The 14482-nt window shown below is 32.3% G+C and overlaps 1 protein-coding gene across 1 annotated transcript in view; it reads right to left on the bottom strand.

Moving 5' to 3' along the window:
* LOC124357822 (neurobeachin-like) overlaps positions 1-14482 on the bottom strand; it is a 628187-nt gene that overhangs the window by 285749 nt on the left and 327956 nt on the right. The window contains 7 exon segments of the mRNA XM_046809880.1: positions 1712-1843; positions 2682-2828; positions 5245-5364; positions 7181-7307; positions 8869-8990; positions 9246-9341; positions 13588-13688. Coding sequence (XP_046665836.1) covers positions 1712-1843; positions 2682-2828; positions 5245-5364; positions 7181-7307; positions 8869-8990; positions 9246-9341; positions 13588-13688 — 845 coding nt within the window.

Genomic DNA, 14482 nt, shown 5'->3' with positions numbered 1-14482 from the left:
ACAATAGACACAAACTTTAACAAAATCAATAATTAAAGTAATTTAAAATCAGGAGGCAGTAAATCTGTTATGAAATAAGGTTATAAAGTACTAAATTTGGTAAAATAGTAAAATAACATATTTTAAAACCAGATACATATTTACAGTTTTACTTCAAATGCATTTCTTATGGTTTAACAAGCAACTAACAATATGTACAATACATTTTATGTATATATACTAACTTTATTTACGCTTACTTAAAATTTTTTAAGTATTTAATATTTCAGCGTAAAAAATTTCAGTGTACAGTAGAACCTACTAATCACCAACAGGGCTGAGGTTGGATTATCAATAGTGTTGGTAGGGTTGGTGTTTTGTCTTTATTAAAGCTCTTACACTGAGTCGTGAGCAAAATTCTGATGTGATTCCATATCGTTTAGTATATGTAGCTGTACAGTTTTTATTTAGTAAAAGAGAAAAATCTACTGGTTTAGCCACAACTAGTTCTTACGAAAGCAGACATTTGAACGAATTTACCTCGATCCTTAAAGCTAAGATTTTCCGGGTCAATTATAGAATCTAACATGGCCCAGAGTACTAGGATAGCATGAATGCACTTCTTTGGCTCAATGTAATGAGTTTACATTTAATTTACTTTATTATTTACAAAGTGTACAATAAACTGATATAAAAAGAAATTAACTGTCATTATTACCACATACAAAATAGGCAAATAGTACTATCAAACCCAAAGAAACCATGGAACTAACAACTTAACCCTCCAAGGATGGAGGCAGATATATCCACTAAAGATTGTTTGTAGCGAACAGTTTGCAGATATATCTGCTTATAGTTCCATCCTTCATCGTAGGTTTGTGGATATATCTGCAAAAGCAGAACAAAACCATACTTATTTATTTTTTTATGTAAAACTGTTTAAAACCATATTTAACAGAGGTGATTTACAAAAATCTAAATAAAACTCTTGAAATATGAACTGAAACATAGAAAAGGAGGGATATTTGTTTTGTATGTTTTGTACAAAAAAAACTTTTTTGTCCTCAGCCTAAAAATCTTGACATACTTTGCCAATTTTCTGTTAGCCATATTTTGCCTTAAAAAATTGTGTGAGAAAAAATTATTTAGTGCATATTTACTATTACACACACTAAGTTTTAGAACAAAAGGTGTCAGAAAAACGTGTTTGTATTAACTAATCTGATCTTGAGCCTGAAAACTTGATGTATTTTGTCTATTTTCATCTCTCTGCAATGAGTTGACAAAGACATATCACAAAGACACAGGCTAATGAGTCATCAACAACTCAGGGTCTAAATGGTGGTAGAACTAAAAGGAGTACCAGATCTGTTAAGAGTGAACTAGAGAGATTCTACTGTACTTTATTATGACACCAGCGCTGTCTATTGTAAAACGTAATATTCTGAAAAAAACAATTGGTAACATATGTAATTATCAAGTTCATTGGATTAAGTACAAAAGTTAATTTTGTGGTAGTAAAAAAAATGTTCCCTGACCTCAAGTTTGGTTGAACCCAAACAATCTACTAACTTTTCCTTTTTGATTTTAAAGAACAGTATCTGATATATTTGATGCCCTATAGGAAATAATAAGCCATCAATAATCTATTAATCATTAGGCAATTAATTTTTCACTGAATTTACAGAATTTGAACCTATCAAAGTTTAGTGGTGTGGTGTGGTGAGCTTACAGTCTTGGCGGCGTGCAGGCTCATGCCGGGACCGGGACCGGGACTGGGACCGTCGCCAGTACCGGGACCACTCACCCGCTTGTGGTTGTCCGGCAGACTCAAATGGCATTCGTTGTCGAACCGGAACTGACACTGAAACCAGAACATACAACTTGAACAACGGACACATAGTTCCTGTAAACACTGACAATTCCAGACCAGCTGCAGTAACTGTGTTTATCAGTAATTTCTACAAAACCGATGAAACCTTGTACAATTATAATTACTCCGCAGTTCAAAGAAAGCAAAAATATGGATCGGAGAACACCAACCATAGAAGTGCTAATTTTAAATAACACAAATTGGAATATCTGGTAAATTCAAAATTTTGTTGCATGATTAAAATCTTTAACTAAAGTAAATCACCTACTTACAATACCAATACTGTAAATCTGTTCTCAATGTATCAACTGCAACATGCACCAGTAATGGGTATAAAACATAAATATTTTCATTTAATTTTACTTGCTTAAGGCACAAAAATTTTGCTATTACAAAACTATCCACTGTGATATACAGATATATGTGAATACCATAGTATATAAAACACATCCCATGAGATTCAAAGAATAGATCTTTACAAAAATAATTAGTACAGAATTACAGTTGTCTATAAAAACTCAAATATCAAACAGATTTTCTTTTCTGCAGGAACACTTAGCCAAGGAGCTAGTTACCCAAAGATAGCAATATTTAGAGTAAGGAGAATATGGAGTCTGTACTTTGAGATGTTCTTTGCTCAACAGCACAGCCTTATACAGAGCAGAGATCTCAACAGCAACTGTAGAGAGTGCAGATATTAAAATTCCACCATCGATTGGACTCTTGAGTTTACACATTCAACAGGACCAGTATCTTGTTCATTTCACAACTTAAATCCACTAAAGTCAGATGGACTACAAGATGAATTCCACCAACGGAAACAGTTTACCTTGTAGCCTGGGCCTAACCGGTGCATGGCACATATCTGGTGTGTGGATAACGCTTCACTGAACAAGTAGATGGCAGACATCTGGCCACAGAACACCCTCTCCTCATCCAGCTCCGGCGTCGCTCCGATGTAGCATTTGTCGAATGGCTACAAACAGGAATAAAAATTATTGTACAATATCAAAAAATCCTGCTTTGATAAGTAATATTTCAGCTTTAAATTGTTTAACAAAATCTTTAACTGTATAACAGAAGAGTGTAAGGTTTTAAGGTGTATCCCTATACACCCTATGGATTGCAGCAAAGTTTCACAACCATTGTGATGACAAAGCATCCAATGATGGTCAATTAACACGTTCACAATGGCTAATCTCCAGATTTTTTTATATGCCGCCAAATTTTTCAATAATGGCAAGAAAACATAATATTTTTTGACGTTAAACAACTAAGTGTCACGAAAAATGTACGTGGGCTTTGCAATTTTGCACAAAAAAATTATTTCAATAAGTTTTTTCTTCATGTACCTCAAGGGGTACATAAAAAATTAACTTACCTTAAAAATTAAGCAATAATGTGCCCGATGGGTAACGTTGCTGTGTATATACGATCTTTTAGCATATACACATTGCTGTGTATTTCACTATTATGTTTTTATTGTTTGTCTATTTTGGTGGTTTGTTAAATTTGATACTGCGCTTAAATAAGTACCTAAGACTATCATGTAACCTATTGGGCACATTATGTAACCACAACCCCCCCCCCCCCCCAATCAGCAAGCACATGGCACATTACGAAAACACATTGTGTACCCAATTAGGTACATATCATCGTGAATGTATTAATGATAAAGTATGTGTTTATTGTAAACGCTTGATTAGATAAAAAATTAGGTTTCATAGTTTTCTACAACAACTACTAATAATTTAACATCTATTTCTTTAATATATTGGAATTGTGGCATAAAAATTTCAAATAATTAAGAAGTGTTTCAATTTTTAAGGAAAAAAATTGTTCAAACACCTTGTTTAACCAAGCAAGTGCTAATGAATTATTAAATCTGGGCGTAGTACTAATAAATTTCATTCAAGTACGTTCTCAAAATTTTTTCTGAGTTGAGATTATAATTTAATTTATTACTTGGACTATATGTTTAGTAGATTAAACATTCTGCAAGACAGTATTCAATAGAAAGTAGACAAGAATTGAATTATGACAATAACTCAATTCCTAACAACAGTTATTATTATTAGATCTTACAACAAATCTCAAAATCAATGATAAAGAATGAATATTTGCTTTCTGCTAGAAACTTAAGACAAAGTAAAAGCAAAGAAAACACTTGTGCTGGATATGATTGTTATCAATATCAGTAAATAAAATAATAAAAAACCTTTATTCAAGTCAAACTGACATTTTTATTAGCGTACAAGGCGTAACTGTACTCTTAACTTTTCAATCCATTAGTTTTCCAACAAATGAAACAGTATCACCATTAAGTTCTTCCCTTTTGTTTGTTGGATACATAACCAGAACAGAATAGTTTTGTTGAAATATGGTTTTTATCATTTTAAATATCAAACGCCTTCAACAGATTTTTGAAATTACAAACAATATTATTTATTTGTCTTTGTGGAAAAAACTATTAAGGATAAGTCGAGAAAAAGGTGAATTGATCAATATACAGAAGATGAATGACATTACTTTTCCATTTGCATTGAGAACATCTAGGAACTTTGCCAGACAGCCTCCGCAAACTTGCAGCAATGCTGCTGGTCATTGCGTAGCGTTACTGTTCCACTTTTAGTTTTGCTCAATATTAATGATAACCTATTCAGTGTAAAATACACTGAATTAAATTTAAGAAAATGATTTGTCATACTTCAGTAAGAGAAATAACACACTAATCTATATAATTTCAATAAACATTGAATCACAAAAAGTACTTGCTCTGCCGGGACTATATATATATATATATATATAGAGAGAGAGAGAGAGAGAGAGAGAGAGTAGTCATGTTATTTTTAACTAATTGGGATTGACAGTATATTAAAAGCACAAAAAGTACAGACAACTTTGACATAATTTTAAAAACATGGTGTGAGACTAGAGGCACTCACACTACCATGATTTAGAGTTACAGGAATCACTAACATCCAGTGGCGTAACTACAGGGGGGGATATGAAAAGGATAGAACACCCAAGAGGCATGAAAATTTCGTTAAATGCTTTTACTTTAAATCATGTAAATTAAATTTATTCAAATTTAGATTTATTTTACATATTCCAGTGTAGTGTGCTCTTCAGTCAGATCTACCCCTCCGATAACAAGTCTGAGTTACACCACTGGTGATCTCGGTAATCACATTACAACAGTACTAGTAGGCAATTACAACAGAGGAAATGTAGTAAAAGCATAAAAATGAGTAAGGTAATTTGTATGATTGTCGATATTCTGTAAATGTATTTTGTTTCCAAAATCAACTCAAACCAATAAGCCAATAAGAAAGTACTAAGTATCTGATCACTGTGATTTTTACTCCATCAAAATAAATCACTGGACTTACATCGTTCGTGGAGACGAACCAGGCCATTTCTGTACTTGAGGCGAGTTGTCCGTTGACAAGGCACTTGATCTCACTCTTGGTCCAGCGATTGTAGATGTACACTATTGCTATCATGTACCACTGAAAACACACAAATTAAGTCTTAATTTTTTTAAATTCAAAAACACAATTATTTTTATAAATTTTTATATAAAACACTAACCTTTTAACATTTAACACGTTTTTCCACTGTTATTTAAAAGTTGTACAACTGCTTCTCTGAAATAAGAAATAATCTTTCCAATACAGGAAAGTAGCAAAAACTGTCTCAACTATTTTTTGGTGCAGATTAACAGTTATAAGTTGGATTACCGAATGAGATATGTGACATTTGAAAATTACATTGCACCCTGATGCTTACACATTCTTATAGACTTTCCTGACTATGATGATTACATGAAATATTGGTTTTTAATAGAAATCATGACTGACTAGATTAGTTGTTCTTACCTATTTTTCAATAGCAATTTTGTTTTTTGAACTTACTGAATCACCTAAATATTGAAAGAATTTGATTGAATGACTTAACAAACTTGTTATACATAACTCTTGCTGACGTTTTAATTTAAAAACCACTCGTGGAGCTGGAAAATTTAATTTCTGTCTGGGTGTCCACACGATATCTCAAAATCAAATTGATCTGTAGACATTCTAGAAGCTCTGTTCTTATTGGAATTAGTTATAAATTTAAAACAAACACTCCAATAATATACTTTTTTTGTTTCTGTGAGGCCTTTCGTACTTAAGGAGCACATCACCTGATGATGTGCTCCTTAAGTACGAAAGGCCTCACAGAAATAAAAAAGTATATTATTGGAGTGTTTGTTTTAAATTGATTTGTAGATTTAAAAATTTGCATAAAGCTAAATTTATATATTAGCAATGCTGAGTTTGATGATGGTGTATGTCACTTCATGGGATTTTGTTGAGTGTTAGCAAATAATTTACATCAGCCTTATGGGTAACCATGATGGCAGCAACAAAATAGCGGGATAAATAAATGTGTAAACAAACTGAGTACAAGAATATGCAATTTTAGCATGTAATATTTTTATTCATAGTAACCTTTTTATTCATAAAGTAAAGAGAAAATAAATAATAGAGTGGAAAGTCAATGTTCAAAGTCGGTGAAAAGATTCAACTTCAGAGCACTATTGTGTTGTAGTATCCTACCTAGTTCACTGTTATCTTTTATTATTTTAACACTGCTTTGAAACCTATGTTAACGAATAAAAATGTTAAAGTATCATATGGCAAGATACTCAGAGAAAGATTTAAACTGTGGACTTTAAATTTTGCATGAAACTTTATTTCTACACAGACTAGAATGATGTCTATGACGGTACACGTTCAACCATGACAAGATACTTGGAGAAAGATTTAATCTGTGGACTTTAAATTTTGCATGAAACTTCATTTCTACACAGACTAGAATGATGTCTATGACAGTGCACGTTCAACCATGACAAGATACCTGGAGAAAGATTTAATCTGTGGACTTTAAATTTTGCATGAAACTTCATTTCTACACAGACACATTCACACAGACATTTGGGTGAATGCCATTGTTGTGTTGACTCAATTTCTCTTTTGTTTGTCGGGGGATTTAACAATTTCTTTTCTAATGATGTCTGCAGGAAATCTCAGAAATGAAATGAGCTACAGATTTGAAATTTAACAACAATCTCAGCAAAGCCTGTTACATTACACAAGGTTTGGTGTACTCCTACCTTATCTAATATCAAAGGGTGGATACCTTCTTAGGCTGAAACTCGTATTCAAGACAATGTTGGAAGCCCTTGCCCTTAATCTTCAAGGTTGTCCACACGAGACAGTAGCCCACAAAGTAAGCCAAGTAGCCAATAATTTTATTTGTCTAATATCAAAGTGTACATACCTTCCTGGGCTGAAACTCGTATTTGACACAATGTTGGAAGCCCTTGCCCTTAATCTTCATGGATGTTAACACGAGACAGTTGCCCACAAAGTGAGCCGAGTAGCCAATACCTTTACTGGTCTTGAAACTGAAACACATTTCAAGTTATTATTTAATTATTCACAGCATAATATTAAATGTTTAAATATAACATCTTAACTAGAAAAGGACATTATTACCTACTAATGCTTCTTTCTGAAATCATATAGTGAATGCTGTGTCTTTTTAGTTAAAAATAATTATGTTTAAGTAAAGGCTGTTTTAAGCTTCCTTGTGTTGATCATGGGACCTTTATCAGATCTCTCACAAAACATGTATACAATAATGTTACTTTTATCAAGGTGAATACTTCTCATATCAATTATAAAAAATACTACACTAGCAGTTTTTGTTTTGAATCACCAAATAGAAAACTAAGACAGAAAAGCCAATATATGACTTTGGAAGTGAGGAAACAAAGTCCAATATTTGTAAAAATACATTTTATGTTAATTTTCCAATAATTGTGTGTTACAAAGATAATGAAATGTACACTTGTTTTTACAAAACTTTTAATGTCTGAAAGGATGAAGCACTCAATTCAATACCTGTTATCTGAAACTTTGTGAGTAACAGAGGAAATGATAATGAAATACACATGTTGGCTCCACAAGGACCAATAGAGTTGATTGCTCTGGGAGTATACCTGTTCACATTATGGCCAGTAGTCCATAAATTGAATAGGTATGCATTTGATAACTGGGCTTTAATCTCATTATACTATCAGAAATTATGGAATTAACTGTTTGTTACAAAATTAATCATTCTTTGCAGAAAGATATGTGACACTGCTCGGGGATTTATTATTTTCTTCACAATTTTATTATAAATGCAATAAAAATATAAACTGAATCTCAATAAGCAATAAGACTTTTATAAGCAACGAGTACATTATATCAAAATTGTTTAGTCCTCGAAAGTTGGAATAAATACACTACTGAGGGTGCTTGATTTTTTTTTTAGTGTCAAACTTATATCAGATCAATAAAGTTTGAATAATTGTGTGTAGTGCTCATATTAAAATAAATATGATTAATCTTGGTGGAAGTTGACAGTTTTTGTTAAATGTCACTAAAAACCATCTAATGAATGCAAGTAATGAATGCATTACATATGAAAATAAAAATGTATGTATTATAATTAACGCTAGAAACGATCCAGTGTAATGCATATATTATTTATATGACAATAAGAAATATATGTACTATAATACTAATACACTTTTTACCTAAAAAAATCAGAGTAATAACTTTATTTACTTGCTTAAAGGATGTAACAATGAGTTAAATATTATTTAATCATCATTTATTGTATTAATCATTAAATTATATGTATCAAACAATTTATGTTTAATTAATTTAAACTGTAGCAATCATAACATTTTTTCGTAAAAATATAATTGCAAAAGAAACAGCAAAGTTTTGTTTCCACACAAATATCACCAGGGAAAGTTGGCATTTAAATAGTGGTGAATAAATTTAAGAATTTAGCCAAATATTTCGAGTATAAAATTAAATCTGAGGCTAATTTCAGGTTAAATGGTTTCTTAAAGGTACAATCATTTTAATAAAAAAAGAAGACTTCTTATTTTAAGACCATCTCTATATTACCAGTAAAGATATGGCTTCTCTCTCTCAATGTTGACAGAGTTGATGGGGTCTAGTCGGAACCAGGTGGTGAAGGTGAACCCGTTCTCATACGGCCACCGAGCCAAAGGTGGCAGCACCATAGCCTATCACAACATCAGTCAACTCAGGGCTTTACATTTACTGTTAGACACATTCCATTAATTGCGAGGCTATTGTTTGGAATCAACTAGTTACTATTTACAAAATATTATCTCTTTAAAGTTATCAAAATTACAAATAAGGCTAAATTTGGCCACATGTGACATTCAAGGAGAATAAAAAACATCATTCTTGAAAGAACCAGGAAACTCTTGAAAAAAGACGGAAAGTAACAAGTATAAGATCACAACCAAACTTACTGATCCTTTCTTCCCAGGAAAACTGAAGAAAACGTCAGGTCCATTCCTCTGTGGCATTTGTCTGAGAACGTTGAGCAGCTTGGTCGAGTGACGGGGCTGCAACAATAAAGTTACAGTCAGACACTCAACTTCGTGTTCTGTAATCCCGCTGGAGTCAACTTTACAGAACTGATTGTCAACTCGATACAGATTTGTTTCCGCATTAGCAACAGCACAATACCTCCTGTTTCATCAACAAAGTGTCAACATGAACAAGAACACTTCCACTTCAATAACTCCACTTGGTGGTGAGTTGCTCTGAGGTATTACTGTTGACTTATTGTACTCGACACTTTACGATTTATATTTCTCTTCTTTATAACATTATGCATGTTTTATTACAAGACTAATTCTAACTGAAATAAATACTTGCCGAACCAATATATTTTACATTCAATATTGATTTTCAAATTTGAATGACAAATAAAAAACAACAAATGCTGTTCATATACAAAATATGATAAAACATGTTATCTAACATTAACATATAATTATCTGATGTATGATGGATCTGAAATCATTCAGTGCAAACTTCTTGACCCTATTCAACCATCTTCCTAATTTCCTAACTAGTTACTCGGGCATTTCCTAGACAGGGTAGTTATATGTGGAGGCTTCCACCCCGTTCAAAACAATTTCTTATTGCTCTCCTATGTTTTGTTGTTGTATAGCTAGGTGAGGTTGTATGACTTGAAATTTTAAATGAAACTTCACTGCTTTACATGCAAGATCGAGTTTGATAATGGTGTAATAGTGTATGCCCTTCCTTATTCTACCTTAGTGAAACCTGTTAGGCAACGTATGGTCTAGCATACTGGTACCTGTACATTTGACACTATAGAGTTCCATAACTACAGACTTGTCATAAGAGACAGTAAAAGGTATTCTCAATTTGCAAGTATCAGACTAGCCTCCCTGCAACTTAAAGACTGTTGTATCCCTTCAGTTTTGGTAAAAATGTATTTTTGTTATTCAATAGTAACAATGTATGAGTTGAAAGGATATATGGATTAAAAAATTGACTATATTTTTTTACTATATGCTACAATAGAAACATGAGTCTTAAGGAACAGACATCTTCTCTCTTTTTCATGTGTAAAATCTTATATCAAAGGTTAAACATGCAACAGAGACCAATAATTCAAGACATGTCAATTACACTTGTTTTAAAATAAATATTATCAAATAAAATGAAACCAAATTAACAATTACAAAGGGTTTTTAATGAGACCAATTTTGAGGAATTAGAGTGCTCATAGTACATGTAGGAGAGAGCCGGTGGACAAGCGGTCTATAAGGCGTTGGACTTTGGGTCCGAGTTAGTGATATCGCTGGTTAAAATCCTGTCTGTTACTCTTGTTTTTATAACAGCACCAGAAATTATATCACAGGTTAATATGGATGGTATTCACATCTTACATTATCAGTTTTACTCCAGATTCCTTTCATTTTCTTTATATCCCTTGACTATGATTATTATAAATAATGCTTTTGTTGTTTAATAGTAATATATACATAATTATGAGATTGATTAAAATTGAGCTTAGATATTATTTGATTATTAAAAAAAGTAGACTCACATGTTTAAAATGTTTATAGGTAGTTAGCACACTTTGTCCATGTCAATATTTTCAAAACTAGAAAAAAGCACCAGATCTATGATGCATAACTTTTCAGATTCTTGGTTAAAAGTTATTCATGAAGGACATCAAGTTACTTGGAACAGCTCTCTATTACAAAGTTCTGGGGGTAGGAACACATTTCACACTTTTTGCTCTCTCCATCTAAAGTTTTGAGGAAAAGTTAGGACTTTGTTTGTTTAAATTAATGGACACATGAAGTGAACATGCTGTTAATGAATTAAACAATACTAAACTATTAATCACTACAAGAACATTTAAATTACACCACATGTTTTTAAATAAATCCAATAATATTCTTATTTGTGGAGAGCTACAATTTGATTCCAAATGATATTTACAAGAGATTATGACAAGTAATCACTATACTAATTGATATCACATTAGTTACTACGTAGTGTTGTAAGATAAAACTCTGGTAGACTCTGGAAATGGGATGTGCTACAGTGACAGAGCAGATTGCCTGCGTGGAGAGTGGTATCAAAGCTCACAAAGCTTCAGTGATCACATGCCACTAAGTAACATGCCTCCTTTGTGGTGCGGTCAGGAATTTCCCTCTGGAATCTGATTCCAATTTGGGCAATACACTTGCTGCAGGCAAAAATACTGCTTCCGGAGAGATAAAATCCAGGGTCAAAACTTTTTGTTTAGGAATATCAACTAGATGGAGTAACTAGGATACCAGTGAGATGCAACAACACTGTCGCTTGCATAGTACTTGACAGTTTAGCTTGCGTACTCGTGCCTAATGCGTACTCAAGAATATTTTTATGTGTTTGATAAGATGGAGTTGTTGATTGCTTGTTAAGATCCTAATCTGGTTGTTTCCTTAATGAATCCCTACAAGAAACACGTGCTTCTATCAGTGGAGTATTCACAATAGAGCTTAGAGGCACCCAACTTATCATGTCATATTGTATGGGAAGTGGAAAAATACGTCAAAATCTTCTTTATGAGTAGTATGGACTGAAAGTAATTCATGCAGAGTGCTTGAAACTATAGATAGATGGTAATTAAAAAAAAGAATGAAATGGATTAAATTGAACAAAACAAGATAATTTTATGATTAAATATCCTCACTACTGCAAATAGACATGAAGATATGCCACAATATGCTATGTTGAGATAAATAAACCTAATCTTGTATCTCAATATATAGGTCATGTCTGTCAGCATTAATACAAATTCTTAACCTGAAATGTTTGCAAGATACTTCCCAAGCAGGCAATGGGTAATACCACATTAGATTTAGATTAATGACTAATTTCAAACCACAGAAGGTTTCTATGATCTTTTTATTAACCTAAACATAACAAAAAGAGTAACGCTTCTTAATAAAAATTAGGTATGGCTTCCAATAAGGAATACTGTAGTACTGCTATAAAGTACCATTGTAATTTGAAGTACGGACCTATTTGCAGCACTAAGACCTCCACAGGACCTATTACATGTCCTGAAGGATCATGGGGATCACGGCTAGCTAGAAGTAACCCACCATGCAAGCTTGTCAGTCCATAGTTTGATCCCACTAAACTTTGGTGGATCCTACAATATCTTTTCAATTGTTGAACAAAACTTTATGATTCTGTAGATAAGTGCTTAAGGAGCCAACCTTAGAATACTCGAAATTATTTTAGAGATGAGGAATATTCTGAAGAGAAATGTAAGACCACGGAATTTGATCTCCTGGGGATATATCCTGATACCACTACTATAACGTAGAACTGTCAGAATAAAAGAATGTTATCTAGAGTAAGAAGTATCAATGTGAAGGTGAAAAAGAAAAAAGTCACAAAGCTGTTTACGAAAATTCACAGCATCCTGTCTGAAGAGATACAAAACCGGAAGATGAGAAGTTGTTACTAGTGGGGAATTTACATCACATCAATAAGTCTACTAATCAATGGCAAATTTTTCTTTAAACCCTAAAAAACGTCAGAATACTTTATCTTTATCTGGTCATTTTACCCATTCTGCATAAACTAATATCTGATGTTTAGTTATGTAAATTGAAGATAAACATAAATTTGTAAAAGGAGCTCAACTAAATACAGTTCAGTTAATATTTGTTATGATATACTAAAGAGACTTAACTCGACATCGACCTATTTAGGATCAAGCTCTGTGTCCATGTATTTACAATAACTCCACATCGTTATTAATTTATTATTATTATTATTGGATTTGCTTAAAAGTCAGTACACATCTATCATTCTGAATTATTTAGGTTGAGTCCATCAACTGCTGAAATATGATTAGTAAAAGAAATTTGGAGAATATTATATTTACAAAAATTATGATTTTTAGAGAGAAACAGACTTTAAAACTTGTACCACCTTAAGCATTTTTATTCAGTATATTCTCAACGAATTGATGATTTTTAAATGGGCAGAAAAGGACCTTGACTATTATTCTGTTAAGACTTGTATATACCGGTCCTTACGTAATTTGGAAAACAACTGGTGCAGGAGTAAGGAACCTAGATTTCAAATAGCTAATCCTGTTCCTTGGCCCAAAAAAATCTGGAAATTAATATAGATTATCAGCATATGATTGGAAATCAGCTGCAATCACAGGCTATCCTATAGTATGTACACAATGGCAAAGGCTAACTTTTCTTACGTACAAGACTATCTAAATACTGAGCAGAACTGCTATATTACCCATTTGCCATTGACAGCTTTCATAGTGCCAAACAGCAACTTGAGCTCCTTTACGGTAATACTGTAGCTGGCCAGCACTCCCAGCATGTCGATCAGCAGGTCTGCAACAACAGATTACATTTCATATGTCTAAGATATACTATAATTTATTTATTAAACTACTAAAATACTACAATACACAGCTTTCATAGTGCCAAACAGCAACTTGAGCTCCTTTACAGTAATACTGTAGCTGGCCAGCACTCCCAGCATGTCGATCAGCAGGTCTGCAACAACAGATTTCATTTCATATGTCTAAGATATACTATCATTTATTTATTAAACTACTAAAATACTACAATATAAGATTGTATTGAGTTAAATAAATTTGGGAAAGGGAGTAGGGAATGTAGACTCTTAAGAGTGTATTTTTTAATTCGACACATATTTTCCATAAATAAGCTTTTTTAAATTTAAAAATGCCAAATTCTATATATAATTCTCTCAGAATGATTGATATATTTTTTTATCCTAAAAATATGAAATTGATATTTTTTAAGTAACATTTTTATGTAGTGTGTCTAATGTGGGAAAATTAAGTTGTGTTTAAAAAAAAAATTTTTAATCCTTCTGGTCATATATAACACACATACAGTGTAAATTTAATATTCTTATATTTCGCCATTTTCCATTGAGCCTGTTTATAAAATGGCACAAAATAACTACTTCAAATATATAAAATTCATCGTGAAGTAACAAAAAATGTGTATTTTCTTTGTCTGTCTTCAGAGAGGATTGCGATTATAACATTGTAAAAAATTGACCTAACCCAAGATTGATTGCACCACGTTAATGCATCACTCCCTGCAGTATTCTTCCAGTTATAGACACTTTTTTTGTCTATCATATTGAGACT

The sequence above is a fragment of the Homalodisca vitripennis genome, chromosome 3, assembly GCF_021130785.1.
Source record: "Homalodisca vitripennis isolate AUS2020 chromosome 3, UT_GWSS_2.1, whole genome shotgun sequence".
NCBI lineage: Eukaryota > Metazoa > Arthropoda > Insecta > Hemiptera > Cicadellidae > Homalodisca > Homalodisca vitripennis.
Note: the sequence above shows the minus strand (reverse complement) of the source record. Positions and strands in the feature narration are given on the sequence as shown.